A 21,833-nucleotide genomic window follows, 5' to 3' on the forward strand; every position below is an offset into this window, starting at 1 on the left:
GGGGGGAATCTTTCTTCATTTTTTTTATATAAAAAGGGGATGTAGACAAGGTGACCCAATAGCGCCATACATTTTTATTTTATGTGCAGAAACTCTTGCTATTCGATTTAGAAATAACACAAAAATAAAGGGTATTGAAGTAGATAACATACATGTTCTTTTATCTCAGTATGCAGATGATACTTACCTGACACTAGATGGCACTGAACAATCCTTGCGAGTGTCGATAAATGAACTACACACATTTGCAAATATTTCTGGTCTAAAGATCAATATTGATAAAACAGAAGTTGTTTGGATTGGGAGTAAAAAGCATAGTCAAGACACATTTTTACCGGAGCTTAATCTAAAATGGGGGAAAGACAAATTTTGTTTATTAGGAATTGATTTTAGTGTCAATTTACATGAAATGATTAAGATGAATTTTGACAAGAAAATAGTAAAATTAAAAAGTCTGATTAAAACGTGGAGTAGGAGAAATCTAACTCCAATTGGGAAAGTTCATTTGATTAAATCATTAATGATTTCACAGTTTAATCACTTATTTATTTCCCTTCCAAATCTAGATGAAAAAACACTCAAGGTAATAAACTCTATTTTATATGAATTTTTATGGCACAGTAAGGTTGATAAAGTTAAAAGAGATGTTATTGTACAAGATTATGCTCATGGTGGTTTAAAAATGATCAATATTAATAATTTTGTTGATGCTCTAAAAGTAAGTTGGATTAAGAGATTGTATCAGTCTCCAAGCTGTTGGAAAGTCTTTTTGGTGAAATTAGTTAACTTGGATAGACTGCTAAATATTGGTGGTAATTATATTAAATTATGTGAAGAAAACTGTAATAATATCTTCTGGAGAGATGTTCTTAGGGCTTGGTATAGATTAGATAGCTCCAATAATATGAAAGTAATTAAAGGGAAGTCACTCTTGCAAACACCTGTATGGTACAACAGTAGTATAACTATCGGTGGTAAATCTGTATTCTATCGACAGTGGTATGCAAAAGGTGTTTATTTAATAGGAGACTTTTTCAAAGATTATAGTACAAAAACATTATTTTTGTATGATGAAATTATAAACAAATATAATATTAATACTGATTTCTTAAAATATAATGGATTAGTTACAGCAATTAGGAGATGTTTACAAGACTATCAAAATGAAGAGTACAACATGGCCCGCCCAGTTTTACCTGTCAACATTGCTATCTTCTTAAAAAAGACCAAAGGTTCTAAATTATTCTATGAATTGTTAAACAGTAAAAAAACTTTAACAGCCAAGGGCAAGGAAAAGTGGGGTGAAGTTTTTAATTTCAATGATAAAGATTGGCTAAATATATATGTACAGCCTTTTCAAAGTACTAAAAATTCGAAACTACAATGGCTTCAATTTAGAATCTCACATCATTTCTTAACCACAAACTCATTTCTTTTTAAAGCCAAGCTAGTAGATAGTCCTCTCTGTAATTTGTGCAACTCTGAGAGGGAAACCATTGAACATCTATTTTGGGAATGTGATCAAGTCCAAAATCTTATTCAGAGTCTTGATCTATTGTTGGAAGCCCTATTCATACCTTTTACATTAAATAAACAGACATTGCTTTTTGGTAAGTTCAGTGATAACAATTCTGTACTATACAAAGCTGACAATCAAATAATTTTGCTAATTAAACAATATATCTTCAGAATGAGATGCCTTCACAAGACTCTGACTATCAATGCTCTGATTTACTCTTTATTTGATCATTACAAAGTTCAGAAATATATTTCTTGTAGTAAAGGGGAGAGGGCAAGAGACATGTTTGCAAATGAGTGGAAGAAGTGGGAAAAATTAATGCAAATTTTAGAATGATATATTGTATGTAAAATCAGAGATAATGGATCATCCATTATTTATATGCCCTTGGTAAAAATAAGATTGTATAATAATAAGATTGTTCTTGTTTATCACTGACATTATAATTTTCAGATCACCAGTCCCTGACAAGGTCGTCATGTTTAATTTTTGTCAATTTTTCAAATAAAATAACTTAAAGTACCTGTATCCATCCTATTCTTTTCTTCCTTCTCTGCATTCCTTTCATACTCTTTACCAATCTTGGTTATAATTTAATTTAAACAATTTTTGATGTAGTTATTACAACATACTCTCTCTCTCTCTCTCTCTCTCTCTCTCTCTCTCTCTCTCTCTCTCTCTCTCTCTCTCTGTGTGTGTGTGTGTGTGTGTGTGTGTGCGTGTGAGTGGGTGTGTGTGTGTGTGTGTGTGTGAGGGTGTTTGTGTGTGTGGGGTGGGGATATTTGTGTCTTTTTGTGTCTGCTTGTCCATATTATACAGATATATGTATGTATGTATGTATGTATGTACGTACGTACGTATGTATGTATGTGAAAGGGTGTGTGGATGTGCAATAGAATGTTGTAAAACAATGATGATGACATATATATGAGGATGATGATTTATTTTGATGATATGATTATATTTATGCTAGAATAGATGATATATGAATGTGAGGTGACTGATGATGATACATGTATATGAAGCTGAGGAGAATGATGAGGATAATACTGTCACCGAATATGAATGAGATGAGTCAGTTGGAATGAAAGTGTCTTTTATGTATAAATGTATATTAAATGCCTTCAAAAATAAAAAAAAAATATAAAAAAAATAATAATACTGCAAAACCATAGTCATAAACAATCATTTTTCCAGTACAATATCTGTGTGGAAAAAGATCCCACCATACTCTCATTCCAACAGCTGAATCTTTTAAGACTGCCCTCCTGTCAGTATATATCCCCCAAAATTAATAAATACCTATATACACATCTTGTTTTGCATTTTAGCAATTTTAGGAAACGACTTCTTCAATACAAGTGTACATATACATTGCAAATTTTACATTGGTGAGGGATCTAGAAACAAGCTTAAAGCTTATATTAATCCATTTCCCTCTAAGGTTCGGCATATTGGTGATTAGTATGGTGGTCGAGATACAAATACTGTTTCATAATAATAAACAGAAAATAATTATTTTGACAAAAAGGTAAATTATGGTGAAAAGTGATGAACAGTGGTGGAATACAAATAAATCTATGTTATAGCAATCTAATTGGAGAATAAAATACTTGGATATATAATTATGTAAATTATTTATGTTGATTAATGATGTCGATGGGGAGTGGATAAATTACGATGAAGCTGAGTAGTTCATAAATATTTAGTCGAACCTTTTGGAATGTAATATAAAATTCTGTACAGCTTCAATTATTATTTCATTTTCTTCATTTGACAAGTCTGGGTTTCCTGATAATAGAATATCAGTATTCAGATCAAAATTTAAACTGAATATAAACTGATTACGTTGATTAATAAATTTTTCGCACATGAATAAAAAGTGAAAATTATCTTCAATATATCCACATGAACAGAAAGGGCTATCCGTTAGATTTCTGTTAAATAAATGTTCTTTCAAGTTACTGCAATTTAGACGAAGTCTAGTATGTAGTATTTGTAAGTTACGTGTGCCAAAATTTCTATAACATGGTGGGGTTTTAATGTCTTTATTTAGGTATTTTTTTAGGATAATCAGAGAGGGGTTGTTTCTAATGTCTGCCGGTATAGAATTCCAAAGTTCGATTGTTGAAGGTAAAAAGGATATTTTATAATAAATTGATTGCCTTGTCTGGTTCTGCAATCATGCAAATCTGAATGTTGAGAAGGAACAAGTGAGCAGAGATATTCTGGTGTTATTTTGTGTTTTTTCCTTCTATCTGATAACTTTTCCCAGCATAGATCGTTGTATAATAATTGTATATTTACAAGTTTAGTGGCCCCCGTTACTATTCTACCGGCCTCTATTTGAACATGTTCTAGTCTCTCAATTAAATATAGTGGTAAAGAATCCCAGACGACATCCGCATATTCTAAGATTGGTCGTATAAAAGATGTATATAGAGTTTGTAAAGAGTGTCTGTCGAGAGAGAATTTTAATTTCCTGAGTATTCCTAGACGCTTGGAGGTTTTACCTAGAATATAATTAATGTGCTCAGTCCAGCTAAAATCAGCAGAAAGATATACACCAAGATGTTTATGAGAGGTTACGTTTGATACAACTGTAATATATATATACTTATTTTATGAAGTCCGACACATTATATTGTCGGTGGCACGGGGCTGGACATATGCATCGATCCCTTCTCACATATTTATGCTTGTTCAATGGAGCCTGATACAAATATTAATGTCATCGACACAGGGGCTCGACAAAAGCATCGTATACATGTTTTGCGAAGTTTGCTAGCACAGGTTAATGCTGTTTTCCTGTAATGCAGTGTGCGTTCATATGCCTATAATAATCAAAACAGAACGCAGTTAATGCTTAAACAAATGATAATGTCGACGGCACAGGGACTTGACACACGCATCGATCCTCTCCCATACTTACATATAATTGTTTATGAAGTTTGGTACAAACTATAATGCCGGTGGCTCAGGGGCTGGACACATGTATCGACCCCTTCTCACAAATACATTAATGTTGCCGGCACAAGAGCTAAATACAGGCATATAACCTCTCCATATACATATGTATATATAATGAAGTCTGATACATAATATGACGTCGGTGGCACAGGGGCTTGACACATACATCGACCATCTTCCTCATTATATATACATGTTCTTGTTTATTGAAGTCTGATTTTATGTCGCGGCGAAAGGGTGAAACTGAAACACCGATTCTTTCAAACATGTATATAAGTATATTTTGTAAAAGAGAATCCGTTCGTGTTCCCAGCCCCTGTGCGGCCAACATCATAATTTGTATCAGACTTGATATATTTTAACAACAGTTACCAGGGATAGTTTCTTTGCGTACAAAAATGACCCGGGTACTTTTCTATCTGGTATTTTTTTTCACACTACACCGGATTGGTACAGTTCTACAGGTAGAGTGTACATGTGTGTGTCTCCAGTCAACCTTGTTAGCTTGTGTTCGGATGTAATGTTTTCATTATAAAATCTTGGCATGTAAGCGCTGTATCAGTATGCGTGCGATGACAAATTACAATCAATAACAAAGAAACTGCCAAAGGTCAATAATTCATCGACGTTTTTTTTCTTCGCTGCATATTATTATACCCCGAGCCCGTACCCAGGCTGTCCCCGACTATACCAGGATTTCCAGACTCTTTCGTTAGTTAGTACAGCTGTCCTGTAACGAGGGCATACACGTTCCTTTTTAAGTGCGCATGTACTAATTTTGCAACATACTATCGCCACAAATGTCGGCATACAAACTCGATCTACGTCCCAGCTGATTTGTAGGTAAGTGTTTTGTATTTGTATCTGCAGGAAATAGTAATCGCTATAAAGAAATCTGGATCAGAAACCTGTTGCCCTAGATCGCCGGGTATACCTGTTATATAAACATGTATGTCAATGCTTATTCGGTCAGACATGCCGGATATATATAGCAAACATTTGTATCTCGGATTCAGATATCGATCGAATGAAAATGTATATGTTACTTGTTATTGGAAACTAAGGTTTTGCAAATTAGAGTATATATAAGTTGTTTTACAATGTTTTAACACCATATCCAACATGCATGTCAAGCCCTTACGCAAGGAAACCAATATATATATATATATGGGGCAAAGAAGTAATTCAAACAGTGTGGACAATGAGGCTTGTTAAATTTTCGAGGCAACCGCCCCTTTATCAAAACAAAAAATACAAATACAATCACATAATATATATAAGAAGTACTGGAAATACAAGTAATTCGTATCCTCCATACATTTATGTGAGGATCCAGTGTTATCTGGATTATACTGTTTATATTACTTCTTTGACCCATATATATATATATATATATTGTAGCAGAGTCAAATTCTCAATGCACGGTCTATTAATTCTGTATGTATACACACTACACATATATACACGTAAGTGTGCGGTCAGTGGGTAAGGTAAGATTGGAAAAAAGCCCCTTGCGAACACATCTATACTAATTAAAGATCCGTCGTCACGGGTCGTCGGCGTCACGTATCAGTCACACTAAACCGCTTGCTACATTTTGTAAATTGTTTTTTTTTTATGGCTAAAGCAAATATAGCAGATCGATTTGCATATTTTCGGTATTTCAGGGAGTACAAAGTTTTCCTTATAACTCTCTTTCTTTTCACAGATATGTCATCAGCGTCGGACATGACGTGGTGGGATACCCCTCCTTTGAGATGGGTGATTAAATGTTGCCATTTAATTCGACTCTTCAGTATGCTTGGCGTGATGGCTTTTTCTATAGCACTGTTCAGTATTCCATTTCTTGACAAAATTTTGCTAAAACTGATGAAGTTATCCAGCTACCCTGGATTAGAAAACTTAGACGTACGGCCATGTTACGCCATGTTCCGCGAACGTTTCTGGCCAATTGTATATGATACATGGTCACGCAAGATCCACCTTGGAGCAAAGGTCCCAGACACCGATTTGTACGACCCTACGACCAAGTCTGTCGTCAAGCTGCTGAGCTTTCAAACGTCGGGGACGACCTCTAGTGTTGAACTTTGGAAGCTGTACCTGACCCTCGTTTATGGCAACGTTTGCGGAAATCCAAAAGATAACCAGCGACTTTGCCGACATAGCTGACTTCATAACCATTTATATCTCTGAGGCACACGCTTCAGATGGCTGGAATATTGAAACATTTTCGGACACCCGAAAGCACAGAACGTTAGCTGACCGTGTGAAGGCGGCTGATCGACTCCGGACACCGGATGTCCTGTGTCCAGTTTTAGTAGATCCTATGGATGACCGGAACAGTCAGCTATACGCCGCGGTACCAGAGAGGTTGTACATCATTTACAATTCAACTATTGTGTACGCCGGAAGCTGGGGGCCATACAATTACAAACCAAGCGAAGTGAAAGCGTGGTTGCAGAAATTTAGAAACGATATTTAAATATTGAATTATAAATGTGTATGTATGTGTTTAAACGGTACATTTGTATTGAAAGGTGACGCATAAACGCGATACAAAATATGACGTCATTGCCAACTCAAATATACGAACGGAAGTCGTTGGAAGGAATAGAAAATATGTTTTGTTTATCAAAATCAGACAGAATTCAATTTTGATGGTAAGGTGAAGTAAAGACTTGGGGAAGCTTGTTTTCGACTCGGATATGGTAAGAGCTCATTTGACCTGACTGTTAGAATGTAAAATCTGAAGCTGAAGTGGATCTAAGTGATTTTGCATGGAATATCTAATTTGTGGTATAAGTCGGTTTGATCATGCGATGTTTTTTGCTATGAAAGTTGTAAGACATGGTCAATCGTGAAATATCCCGTTTTTCTACAAGTGAGTGTTGTTTCAAGCATTTCTGATGCATTTATAGATATAGCTTTAAATCTTATTGAGCATAAATGGTGCAGTCATGCACTGTACCATTTCATTGCTATCAATGGGTGTGAGGTCCCATTCTGTTCAGGCATACCTCAGTGATGGTCGTACAAGGGGTTTGTAGGTCTGCAAATTGGCTGATGTTGAACCATTTTCATGGTTCTACTTCCTTACGCCTAGAGTAGGATTAATGGTTTTGGGACAGATGTTATTTACACTAGAACACATTTTATTAGGTCATAACACCCAAATACTTATCCTGTTCTTCACGCTCTGGAATATAGTTATGCACTATGTGGCCCTTACTTTTAGTTATAAATACATTGCACTTGCTCGTGTAGAAGACAAATTTCCATGCTTTTAGCCAAGGCACTGGTTTGCCTCTTTCTGCAGTGATACGTCATCGCTGTTGGCTTGGCAACCAGGTAAACAATCGTGTCATTTGTATATAAACCAGTTGAAGCATCGATGCCGACAGGGGTGTCATTGATGTGAAGAAAAATAAACTGGGTCTAAGTACTGATCCCTGGCGTACGCCAGAACGGACATTTACACACGGTCACACTTTTCTCCTTCTTTAACTGATGATTGATTTAACAGAAAAAATTTAATCCAGTTGATGGCAATTTTTCTTGTACAGAAATGTATATATTGTTTTAATTTACTGTTCTGAGGATGCCTGTTTGGGGTCAGTCTTGTTTCCTGGCGATATCGTCAATGGGACGGCGAAAACAATACTGAAGATATGTTATGATGCTTGAGACACTTTTCACACACTAGTATAACATTGACAGACTTTTAATCCAAAGGGACGACGTCTGTTCCCAAGGCCTGTTTTAATATTAGAGTTAGGATCGAGGCCATTTCTGTTGCAAGCTCTTCAGTGCCCCAGGTGTGGCGTCATCAGGACCTGAGACTTTGTATAGATATATGTATAACATCCCACTCAGGACCAGGATTAAGACTTTTTAACATCTCACTCAGGACCAGGATTAAGACTTTTTAACATCTCACTCAGGACCAGAATTAAGACTTTTTAACATCTCACTCAGGACAAGGATTAAGACTTTTTAACATCTCACTCAGGACTCAGAATTAAGACTTTTTAACATCTCACTCAGGACCAGGATTAAGACTTTTTAACATCTCACTCAGGACCAGGATTCAGACTTTTTAACATCTCACTCAGGACCAGGATTAAGACTTTTTAACATCTCACTCAGGACCAGGATTAAGACTTTTATGTTATTTGTTTTGTATAACATCTCACTCAGGACCAGGATGAAGACTTTTTTGTTATTTGTTATTTAAAAGAAATTTCGTACAAAACTGAAATAAAACTTGATTGACAGCTAAGTAGATTTCACACCACAATATACTCCAATACTCACAACCATTTCTGTAGAATGACTTGGACGGAGAAAATATTTTAACTTCGGACAATGATGTGTATAGTTATAGGGAGTGTACAATGTAGTTCATTGTAAGTGTTTATAACTGTTGTCATTTTTAACGGGTAACACCATAGCTCGGCTTTCCCGTAACTACATCAGCCGTGGATAGCCGATTTAAAATGTAGCTGTGATAAATTTCAACAAAAAACTTAATTTATACTTAGAATTTTGGGGCTAAACTACTTACACAAAGGTGTGTTTTTTTAAATGTTTTTTTTTTTTGACAAAAAAGAACATACATTAAAGAAAGGACCGAGGATAAATAATGTTGGTGAATTAAGTGACAAGTTCATCGATGGAAATGCTAATAGCTGAAGTCATCTATATAATCACTGTATACTGACATAACCAACCCGAGTGTATCTTTATTAAATAGAATATTGAAACGTTTGTGTAAAAATATATCAGAGTATCTTAAGTGTAGTTCTTAACCTACCAAGGAAAAGATACACCTGTGCCACAATATATATATCTATTTTTAAAAACGTTCGCTTAATTCAAAATAAATATGAATGCATTGTTGATATGTGTTGATTTATCTATGTACCGAGATAAACTCTCACCAGCAGAATTTTTTTTACTCGACAAAAAGAAACGCAAAAGTCTCCCCTACAAAGTAAGTAGGCTCGTTAGGGCCAAATATCAAATTTCGCATTCTCACGTTTTCAATCTTCACCTTTACTATGGGCTATATACTTTTGAAATATGTAATGTTCTTAAATATTTCAATCTTGAGGTCAAGGTCAGTACCGGACCAGGATAGTTGAGTGTATTTTGCTCCGTATATTTTGCCAAATGTATCTATCTTTACTGGAAGATGGGATGCTTATATTTGGCACGCCATATGCTGATAGTTTGGTAAATCAAGTTCTAAAAACCTTTTTTATGAAACTTTAGTTGAAATGTTGATTTTGCTGACCATCGGGAATACAATGGACTGACCAGTGACTACTACTACTCACGCTATTGTGTGTATATATCTTACCTACACCTTACCTGTACGTGTGTTACCCGTGCGTTACCTGTATAATAGTATAATGCACCTGGGGGTCAGCCCCTCCCCCCTTTTTTTTCGGAGGAGGGATTTTTTTTTTAACAATCTAATTAAAATCTAGATGATCATTCCATTACGTTACATGAACACCTAACAACGTCCCATAAGGGGTCACGTTCTGATGACCTCTGAGATGTGTGTATTTCACTTTCAGGGCGAATTGGCATTTTGTCGATGTCATCGAAGCAAAACATTTCGTCACAGCATGCATCTGTGAAGCAAACCATTTCGGCACAGTATATAGCTATATGCTTTATGGGACGAAATCACTTGAAACAAATTGACAAATTATACAAGCTATGCACTCCAGTCATGCTAATTTGGACATATAAAATCCACTTCCAAGATTCTGGAAGTAGTCATTTGATTGGCTAATCCAAAAGGTCACCCCGACGTGACCCCTTATGGGATGTTGTTAGATGTTCATGTAACGTAGTGAGAATGACCATCTTGATTTTAATTAGATTGGGGTTTTTTATAGTCTTAAAAATGCCTTGGCGGCCCCCTGACCCCCCACCCTTTCGAAAATCCTGGATCCGCGCATGGGAAAGATGGTTTAGTCATATTTCTTGAGGATATCTCTACGTCTGCCTAAACAAGAAAACAAATTGAAAATGGATGCTGTTTATATCTTAATTCCATAGAAATCAATTTTCTCTAATGTATGCTCGCCATGATCCCATGTTGTGATTGTCATTTGTGGGTAGATCTAAAAACATATATATAATTGGGAAACTGCTTCATATAAGTTTGAAAGCCTTTGCCCAATCCTTTTGTATATATTGATGCAAATAAAACATGTTTTAATCAAATAGAAAAATAATATTGCCAAAAGTTGAAGCTTAATATATATATATAAACGGTCACGCACGCGTAACACACTACGATCTCCGATTTCTGATCCGTTAGCGAAAAAAAAATGTTTTAAAAGTCTTTTATTTTAGTTTTAGTCCATGTTGACTTTATAGATATGGTGTATTAACGAAAAGTCAATAACTTTCTCTACACGAGCAAGTTACAAACTTTCGATATTATTCTCGCACATGAAAGTCACGTCAGATATAACTTTAAATGCATCGATGAATTTGTGCAACTTACTCTCTAAAAAACGATCCCGAATGATTGAAACTTTGCTATATTTATTTTCCGCCGGGGGCTTCGCCCACCTGGAACCCCCCTGCCCTGGACCCGCCAAGGGCGACCCCCAGAACCCTCGCCAAAAAAAAATCGGCTCATGCCTACGGCGCTCGCATTATCACTAAATTACGGACCCCCCCCTTTCGAAAATCCTGGATCCGCACCTGACGAGCCACCATACGTCGGAGTTAATGTTGTCTGTGTCAATGCTCAAGTAATTCAATTTGGCAGCAAGGGTGACGGCAATAACGGTATGTAAAATTAGAGAAAGGAGAGAGAGATAATATATACATTAATTAATATATATTAAAGAGGAAGAAAAACATCAGATACATGTACAACAAATACCCATAAACAAAACAAACAAACATAATAAACAACTCGTCAACAAGTTTTATTATAAAGAAAAAAAACAAGCCTCTTCGGGATTCGAACTCCGTACTCACCGACGTAACCACTCAGCCCTCACGACCAATTCGTCTATGGACAAGTTTGGGCGTCGTTTTAAACTGTTGCATGTACACATATGTAATATAACAATTTCCTCTCCATGTATATCGATTCGTTTGTCAAACAAAGGTCAACACATCAGGTCACTCCCACAGGGGCTTGGCACGATTTTCCAAATGATAGTCTATATATATATGTATATAGTGGAAAATCGTGCCAAGCCCCTGTGGTCACTCCGGTGGGGCTAGAAACGATCGTTATTAGGAAAATACTAGCAGTTTTTTTCGGCATAGCCGTCTAATTTTGTTTTGGCCCCGGATATGACGCGACAGGTGGCGTTTCTGTCAAGATGAAGTACGTGATTGGTCAATGTAGCGGTCAATGCAAAATGCAGATATACAGTTTAAAACGAAACAAAGTTAAAGGGACCTCACGGTAAACCAATATTTATTTTGTATTTTCTATCATATTATTGGGTATATCTTTTAAAAAAATAACCTTCTGAACAATAACCATTCGAATTTGATGATGTATGTACATAAAACATCAATTATCAATTATTAAAAGGTTATCACTCTGAATATGCAAATTTTGTGACATATACGATAACGCATGCGCACGACAAACTAAAACACATGGAAACAAAAATGGCTTCCATTGTAAATCGACTGCGGTTGGAAACGATAACAGCTTCCGCAATGAAGAGAATAATAGGGAAATGGGTCAAACACAATCCTAGAATTAAACTTGGGAAGCAGTACAATAGATTGTAACAGTTCAAACATGAAAACAGCAGTAATACGGACGCCGCTCGTATTCTGCTTGATTGTTTGATAGTAGGTCATGACAATCTCGGTAGGCTAGTATTTACACAAACTCTGTAATATTAACACAAACTCTGTAATAGTTCCACAAGCTCGGTAATATTTACACAGTCTGTACCAGTACATTGCTACTGTCACTATACTATATGACCAGTGTTTACACTTATTTACACATAAATATGTGTGCCGTAATATATACAGAACGTGTTATTTAACATTTAAACCGCTGTATAATATCGTTATCCAACTAACCCAGACGGAATATAGATATCGCCTTGTAAACTATCGTCTGTTTGTGTTGCCACGATTTCAAAACAGTCGCGTAATAATTTAAAAATAATTTCCGCGCTAAATTAAGAGGGGGATTCCCAACTAAATCGAGTGGTCAAGCTGGACATAGGGATTGACTGTGAACATTGGGACAGCACAGAAACATAACTGGAAAGGAACAAAACGCGTACATTCAGTGAAAATTGCAACGTTTATCGTGATGTCCCTTTTAAATTGAATGCAAGCTGAATAAGTGGATGCATCTATTCAAATGACACATTTGCAGTCCTATTATCACCAAAAATGATTCAAACTGATATAATTTTGTTATCCGTGCTGAAACTGCGTATTTATTAATTAAAATGTAGTTCATTAATTTTACATTATAACCACCAGCATTAAAACTATGCCGTTTATCTTTTTTAAAGATATTTCTTGTTTTGTTTTTTGTTTTTTGTTTTTTTGTGTGCAGCTTTTTCCAGTTTTGTGACCGGCCGGCAGTGTATAGGCTGTCGGCGCTGTAGCATCTTACAGATATCTTTAACACTTTAAAAAAATGATTATCAAATGGAAATTTATTTCTGATTACAATATAACTCTTGGTAATCGGTATCAGTCTTACCATATATGTAAGATATCGACACAAATTCACTAGCCGTAAAAGATGTCTTTTGTCAGCGTTACCTCTCTTTGACTTTCATGTCCTGTGACACATCTTGAAGACGAGAAGGTGATATATCCCTGGCTACTCTTAATTGATAAGTAAAGATTTAATTAACTTGCATTTTATCAGTCAAAACTAGTGAACTAAAGGCATGTAGGAATAGAGAAATTCAGAAACATCCAGATGTATATATGAAAATTTGTTTTGCTCTATACGGACAATACAATTCCCTTCTCCGATTAGGCACTGTCTTTTCACGTACAAGCTCTTTTGTATATGCTAAGAATAACAATATGCATATATCTGAATCACTACCAGTGGCGTAGGAAGCGGGGGGGCAGGGGGGGGCAATTGCCCCCCACTTTTTTCAGTGTGGGGGCAAACATATCTTTTTGCCCCCCCACTTTTTGACATCCAAAATCTAAAAAAGGGGAAAAACACGAATTTATATATTCATTTCGATAAATATCTGTATATTTTCGAACCGATAATGTTTTCTTGAAGGCAACGATAAAAACTTTATCTTGTAATTCCGGAACATTCCGACTTTTATACTAGTATATCAATCCTCAGACAGGTCTGTGTGTCGGTCGTCTGCACTAGCCTGGTAAGTCAATATTTATATCTTCACCGGGCCTGGTGATTCATGTTTTGCCATAAATAATATATCCTGATTTGCGTAAATAACTTGTTGAAATGATAATTATTGGCTAATTTTGCGGAGATGGCATACGATTTGTTTAGTGCGTAAAATTTAAGGTTAAAAAAAATTTGGGGGGTTTTTTGTTTGCTTGTTTATTCATTTGTTTATTTTTTTTTTGTAATTTACTTAATTTTGAATTTTTGAATTTCAATATAGTAGACACATTAAACATGGTTTTAAAAGTTCATGGCTCACATATATTATAGTATGTGGTTTCAGTTATACATGGGAAGTTCAAGGTCTTATACATTTAGATACAGAATAGTTACAGTTAACAGTTAAACAGGTTGTAAACGGCCAGTACATTCAAAAGTGACAAAAAAGTTTTGTTCAGGAGATTATTTCTGTTCTCGAGAATAAATGTAATTAAACTCCAATCCTTAATGAATACTAATGATGCTGACTTGCTAAAACATGCAATTGCGCATTTATCCGATTTATAAAGTCCTCCATAATATGTTTATCAATGTATCTACATCATCAACTGTGAACGCCATTGTTATATTTTATAATGCTGATTCTTTATTAATGTAATAAAAGAATAAATAAACTGGTAAACAAAGGCTGGCATAGAGGCCACGAAAATCTTGGCCTGTATATTATAGTTCAGCCCTGAACGGAAACGAAATTATGACGGAATGTATGCATACCTTCGACAATAAAAAAATGTCGGGGCGTTAAAAATGAGGACTTAGTTGACCGGAGGCGACAAGTCTTTATAGAAATTTCCAATTGTATATATTTTTATCTAATTCATGACGTTTGGTCGACAAAATGGTACTTGATAGTTGTTTCCGGTTTTCTCAACTCCTTGCTTAAATTGCGTCTGCGTGGAGGGGATAAGTGTTCTGGGTAAACGGGGGCATACTAACGTATGTCCGCTTCTCCCTTCTCTTCTCAAGTCGTTTCCATCCGGGGATAACTGCTTCTAAATTTACATTTTCTAGGGAATCTGACAACAGTTCCGAGCAGCCAGGCTCCTAAGGCAAGTCGACGAATATTCTAGAAAAGATCTTTATTGAAAAAAAAAATATTAGCCCCTATTCTACTCCAAGTTGACAGTAGGAGTAGGGACTATTTTTTTAATATTTTTTTTTCTCAATTAATACCAGATGTAGTCGCCTGTGGTCAAGCTTAGAGTGAAACGAAGCAACTCCGATAGATCAAAATCTGATTTTTATTTAATCTGGTAACTTTTTGATTAATAAGAAGGATTATTAGATGCAATCCAGTTACAGATAAGCTGGTGATTGACTTGCATAAACAAATTGTGAGACCAGTTCAGAAGTCATTTTGAATAATGAGTCGCTCACTGTACAATTTCATCAAGATCTGCGGAAGGTTTCTGAAGGGTAAATTGTCCGCAATAAGTCTTACAAATGTCATTTACATATAAAGGAAACAACAGGGCCCAAGTACAGAACCCAGATTTTAGAGGCGAGACAAACACAAAATGTTGCCGTCCAGTGCTATATTTTGACAACCCGTGATTTACCACACACATGTTATACTGAGGACAATTAAAGAGCATCTGTTGCATTTTTTAGAGTGATAAATAATTTTGATATTTATATTCTACGTCATCGTCGCTGTTCTCATTGAACAAATATATTGTACATGATCAGAGACGTATAATATATATAAGTGACGTATTGTAGAGTATACGTCTCTGATATGATATGGGATATACATTATTATTATACATATATTTTAATTATCTTTCTCTCATCTTTATCAGTGTGCTGTAGAATAATATATATTCGTATGTAAATTAATGTGCATTTATCTTCTTTTTTTCCGATACCGATGGCGAAAGTGAAACTGTTATTTCAGAAGGCAGTGAAGCGACAGGAGAAAGCAAACCATGGTACATGTGACGAACATTAATAAGCAGAGTGCTATGTAAAATGAATAGTGCAAACCCGAAACCTCTGTTATCGATATCGGAATAGTTTATTGGATGGTTACTTCAAATGATGATCTATTATTATGAATATAAGTTTGATAGCTTGTGCCCAAACCTATTATATATAGATACCATGAAATAAAATCATGATGGGATAAGGGATAATAATTAAAAAAATGACTGCTAGAGAGAACAAAAAATTGTGGCAGGAGTTCATTATTTTTCGGTTTATATTTTGGAACGGAAACAACATTTGATAGAAAAAAAACAGTCCCTGTCGAGCGTCGAACCCATATGTTTGATTTTATTTTTTCCGCAGTGGGGCTTAGGCAAGTCTAGAGTCATGCAAATATGACTATTTACAAACACGATTTTCATTGGCTGTAAGGAAAACTTTTATCCAATTAGATAGAATGTAACAAAACGTGAAAGAGTTCCAAGAAAGGGGTTTGCCTATCTTCCGGGAATTCCCACCCACGGGGTTTTTTCCACTCTGCTCGTTTTGCTGTTTGAAAAGCGGTAAGTCATTGTGTAGAATATGCAATCATTTATAAACATGGCCGCAAATACCGATTTAAAGTCAACCTAACGAATGACAATAACACTGGACCGTAGTATACCGTTGACAGTTGATGATCAAATGAACGACTTTTTCACTTTCGCTTTGTCAAAATATGTTTGCACGCAATAAACAAAGTGACAATAAACTCACAAGCTGACAAATACATAAGATAGGCAATAAAGTTAGGCTGTGCCAGTGTAGGAAATCCCCAATATCCTGAATACCTGGAAAACTGCTCACGTAAAGGACAATTTACATGAATAGTGTACAATAAGGGCTCTCTTGGACAATGACAAATTAGCTAGTGGGCGATTGGTCCATATTTGGAAAATGAAGATTGAAAACACGGAAAAGGTAACTTGACCTATTTATATGTTTTGATATGTTATCATTGTTAAGAGGGTTCATAATATGTTGAAAGATAAAACAACAAACATGCTACATGTATACGGTACCTATTGGGAGTGAAATCTGGGACAATATTAGTAGTGGTTATAGTTGTGATTGTAATAGAGTTACCATACTACTGCTTATGAAGTCGACGCCACTGTCCTAAAATTAGTCAATCGTTAGATCTACACAGAAAACAGGAAGTAAAGTTTTCAGCTTATTTAAACAGCTGACCTTGGCAGGGATAACTGTCTGACCGTATGCATTTTATGGATGTTGGATTGTCTTTTTATTGAATCAAGAGAATAGTGTTGTTTTCCTGTTTGTGTATATTAACAAACTCTTCAAGATTTAGCAAATAATGGTGGTTTCATCCTGCCATTGTCTCTTGACATTTTGAAAAGTTGTCTTGAAAATATAACGGAAAAATGGAGGACAACGATTGTAAAACTGATCAACTTCAAATGTTGCATAAACCTACACAGGGAGGTTTGTCAAGAAATGATGTTACAGATGAAAGTTGTCACATGCAAACAAAATGTGAGGCAGACATACATAGTCAACAAGGTGTTTACTCACAAAATCATAATTCTGTGCAGACACACAATGGAATGTTTAATATGGCATCAGGGTACAACCAATACTCGGCAGGCTTTTCTTCAGGGAATACAACATTTACATACCAACAGAACGGGGGCGTACATTTCTCACAGTGGCCAGCACAGGTATATACATGTACTTTGATATGAAATGTCCGAGCTTCCTTAGAACATTAAATTTGGAATGCAAGATAAGAGACTAACTGGAATTTAAAATGGTTTAACATATATCACAAAAAGATAGGCTTTATAGAATATCTGTTGAATTTAAAAGATACATCTTGGAAACGCTTACTGTTTTTATATTTTAATTTGGTTGTACCTGTTGGTATGCATGTACAGTAAAACTTCCTATTGCATGAAATATAATGTATTTATTAAAAGTATCGTTTTTAGTATAAATGATATTAATAAGTAAGATTTTGTTATGATTATTATTTGAAATCAAGTAAGCATGTTTGTTTTAAGGGATTTTTTAAAAAGATATATTTATATACCAACATGTCTAACTGTTGGTGAAACTTGGTTAACTCGAAGACTCGGATAACTTTTTTTCACGATCCTGACTACTTCGAGTTAACAAGGTTTGACTGTATATGACTGTGACATGGGCATCAGGATGGATGTTGGACCATATTTAGTGTGGTTTATATTGTTAAGCGTCCTATTAACAACCAGGGTCATTAAAGTGAGCATGTGTAAAGTTCTTTGAGTTCGTTACTCAATGACATAACATTTATATTGATTAACATTTCAAGTGAGCAGCAAGCTATCATCCCAATTATGTGATTGTTCTCATTTGAAATTTATTATTATATGTAGACATAATTTCATTTTTGGACATTATTTTTATTTTTGGACATTATTTTATATTTGGACATTGTTTTTATTTTTGGACATTATTTTATATTTGGAAATTATTTTATATATGGACATTATTTCATATCTCCCGATACTCCGGCTTTCCTCTACATCCAAATCCAGGCACGTCCTTAAATGACCCTGGCTGTTAAAAGGACATTAAATAAAATAAACCAATTGAAATGAAGGAGAATATAACTGTCATTTTTAAAAAATCTTATTATTTCCTTGTAGTGTTTATTATTCAGTCTGGTAAAATTGATGTTGAATAAAATTCTTTAAATAGTTTGAATTTTTCTAAATTGCTGATGGTTTTCCAGTTATATCAAATGATAATAAGCCTGTCACAGCCTTGTCAGTAGCTTTTATCCCGGAATGATTTTAATGTGTCGATAGGGTGTATATTTTCATATAGGAGTATAGTTTCCTACATCTAATTAAAGGGAAATGTCGTTGACAATTTTCTTTTCTAAATTACTTTAACACCACCGACTTCATTGTCTCATTTTAATACACACTATAGTAGTGTATATATATATCCTGTCAATTTTTACCCTGTGCTAAATTAACATTGTAGGTTTGTTCGACTATAGTAGTGCTTTAACCATGTCATTTAATAACAATTGTGTAATATAAAAGTGTTCACTATTTAACAGGGTTTTTGCCAGCTATTTTGGGAAAGGGTCCCTGAACAAAAATTGGGAAAATATCATTGGTGTTTCATCAAATTTGGGAATATATTATAAAATTACTTGAATTAACTTTCGTTTCAGGTTGGAGATCGTTTGAAATAGCTGCCTGACTTTCAGATCGGGAATTACCAGTATTTCGTTTGAAAAAGCTCGTAACTTTCATTAAATCTTTCGAATCTTTGAGCAAAATCTTCTTTGCATAATATTTGGTTTGGTTTGGTTTGGTTTATTTTGTTAAATGTCCTATTAACAGCTAAGGTCATTTAAGGACGCCCTCCCGTGCATGCGATATGCATGCGTATGGCGAGTGCGTGTGTGTTTTGGGAGGCTGCGGTATGTTCGTGTTAAGTCTCCTTGTGATAGGCCGGAACTTTTGCCGATTTATAGTGCTACATTGTACCTCACTGAAGCATACTCCCGAAGACCCCCAGTAATATTTGGAATTGTGTGACATCGTCCCGAGTCCAGTACTTGATTTGACCTCGGTAAATAGAACGAGTCAACGTACGTAAACGCTTTGCATTAAACTCCCCTTTAAACGGGCAATTCAAACGCAGATATGATATGACTTCAATAAGACTATCCAAGCGCATGCGCGCATCGCAAAACCAACAACAACACGATGACTCACGGTAACATTCTAACGTTGACAAAATAATGACTGGAAGCTGGTATAAATCCAAATTTTTAGGTTGTCTTATATTAACAGCGATTGGGAAAATACAGACCGGAAATGGGAAAATATAGACCGAAATTGGGAAAATACGTGCCAATTTTCAATTGGGAATGGGTCCGTGTACCGGACCCAAAATATGCCTGGCAAAAACCCTGTTTAATTTCATATTTAGGATTTTTAACTTAAAGTTACATTGACTGTGACTATATTTACTACATTGTTAAACTGTTACCTTAAATTGTGTCATGCTTGTGTATATATTTGACGATGGCCCATATATGTATGGATAAATAAAGGCTATTATTGTTGTTATTATGACAGGCTAACAGGCAGTAAGTAATTGATATACCGGTCCTGTTGACTGTCTTTGCCCCCTGTTGATTTAAGATTAGAAAATACTCTTTTGTTAGGTATACATGTACATGTAGCTAGAACTGGCCATGGGTTCTAATATTTTTCTTGAGCAACATGCGCAGGGCATTTTTGGGGGCTTTTTGGAGCCGTTAATGGGCCCAATTCCCAATTGAAATTGTTTCATATTTACCAGGTAAGCCAAATTCCTGAAATTTGCAGTTTACTCCTGAAAAAAATCTTTCCCAATTCACCAATTTTCTTCCCAAAATGAGACAAAAAGGCCCTTTCCCAAACCAGTGAGAAAAGCCCTGATGCGACACTGATTACTAATACTAAACAGATTAGGGGTTACTCCATACATAATGTATGATAAAACTCTAGTTCCATGTAGCTGATTAATCAACCACTCACTTCCTTTTAACATTTACACCGGCATATAATCACACTGCTTAAATGTAACAAAATCTATCGACAACTAGCTGTCACCATTAGTCGGAGCATATCAACATACGGTATAGGCTAGCCTTAGTTGGTTCAAGCTTCCTTCCCTAACAATTAATTTTTGAAGCTTTTTAATGTATCTGGATTTAAGATTGATAATTATTATCTTGTTTCTTCAAAGAAGAGTGTTGCAGTATTCTGTGCCATAAAATCTAGATATTCATTATTTATAGATGATTAAAACATATCACAATTAACAACATAATAAATAATCAACAATATTTTCTTACATGTTTACGGTGACATTTTAACATAATCTCAGAAATACAATTTTATTTTCCCAAAAATAGTGTTTTTACTTTTAAAAAACGCTGTCTGAAGGAAAAAAATCATTCAACTTTTTATGAATTAAATAAGATGGTGCAAAAAAGAAAAAGGAGCCAACAATTGAAATTGAATTTATCAACTTCATCTTCCTTAGGGTGTATGATTTGGGCATGATCGTTTAGAAGCTTTGCAGTATTGGCTCTTTCAAACACACATTTGATCTAATTCTGGTGCTGTAAACAAACATGGCGACTGGAAAGCCTTGTACAATGTCCACATGTGGTCAGATCATCTAATTTTGTCAACATATATACAGATCAGTTGTTGTTTTGTCGCTATGGCCATTAACATAAAAATTAGGATTATTGTAGGCCTATTATACAAATATATCGTGGGTGTCTCATACATGTCAACCTCTGAAACCTCCAATGAGGGAGATCTCCCTCATTCCACATCCAAAATGAGGGAGAAAGTGCGTGAAAAAAATCGCGACATTTTTGTTACTTTAGGTGATGTTCCTCATGGGCTTGCGCAGGTGTAAATTACCATGGGCTATACATTTTGATATTTAAATTTGACAACAATGGTTAATTTTAAAGAATAATATTAATTAAAAAAAAAAAATAGAGAAAAAAAAATGATTAATTCATTTAAAAACTGTATTTAGTGAATTATATTATTAATGATGTAGTCACCCAGTATACAAAGCAACTACTTATCTCCTGAATTTTTTTTTTATTATTTTGTTCTGAAATATTTCTAAATGTATTCACAAATTATCTCCCTTCCTTTCTCAAATAATAATTACACAGTAATTTATTAATTTTTGTTTTACTAGTAGTTCTATTATGACAATAAAAACAAACTTCTTAAAAAGTGTTTTTATTTTTTTCTGACCCAAATTGAAATCCGGATTTTTGTGGCAGTTTACGACTTTATATTAGTATTAACCAATTAAAGATGGCGGCAGTACAAATGCTGGTACTGACAGCTACGATTAAGAAAGGCATTATTGGCTTTCATGTGAGTAAATCTTGTTGACAGATAGTATCAGTGT

At 35.0% G+C, this 21,833-nt stretch overlaps 1 protein-coding gene across 4 annotated transcripts in view; it reads left to right on the top strand.

The window, feature by feature from the left end:
* Positions 1–16,305: 16,305 nt before the first annotated feature.
* Positions 16,306–21,833, top strand: part of LOC117322263 (signal transducer and activator of transcription 5B-like) — a 31,798-nt gene continuing 26,270 nt past the window's right edge. Inside the window, exon 1 of one of the 4 annotated variants that reach the window (XM_033877068.1) lies at positions 16,306–16,393. Coding sequence is in view for 3 of the 4 variants with exons in the window: in XM_033877066.1 (XP_033732957.1) it covers positions 17,255–17,551 (297 nt within the window). In the remaining variant the exon portion in view is untranslated. Of the gene's footprint in view, positions 16,394–16,666; positions 16,791–17,152; positions 17,552–21,833 lie in introns of those variants that run through there. The other 3 variants (XM_033877067.1, XM_033877066.1, XM_033877065.1) reach the window with 3 other exon arrangements.

Source organism: Pecten maximus, chromosome 2 (genome assembly GCF_902652985.1).
Source record: "Pecten maximus chromosome 2, xPecMax1.1, whole genome shotgun sequence".
Lineage (NCBI taxonomy): Eukaryota > Metazoa > Mollusca > Bivalvia > Pectinida > Pectinidae > Pecten > Pecten maximus.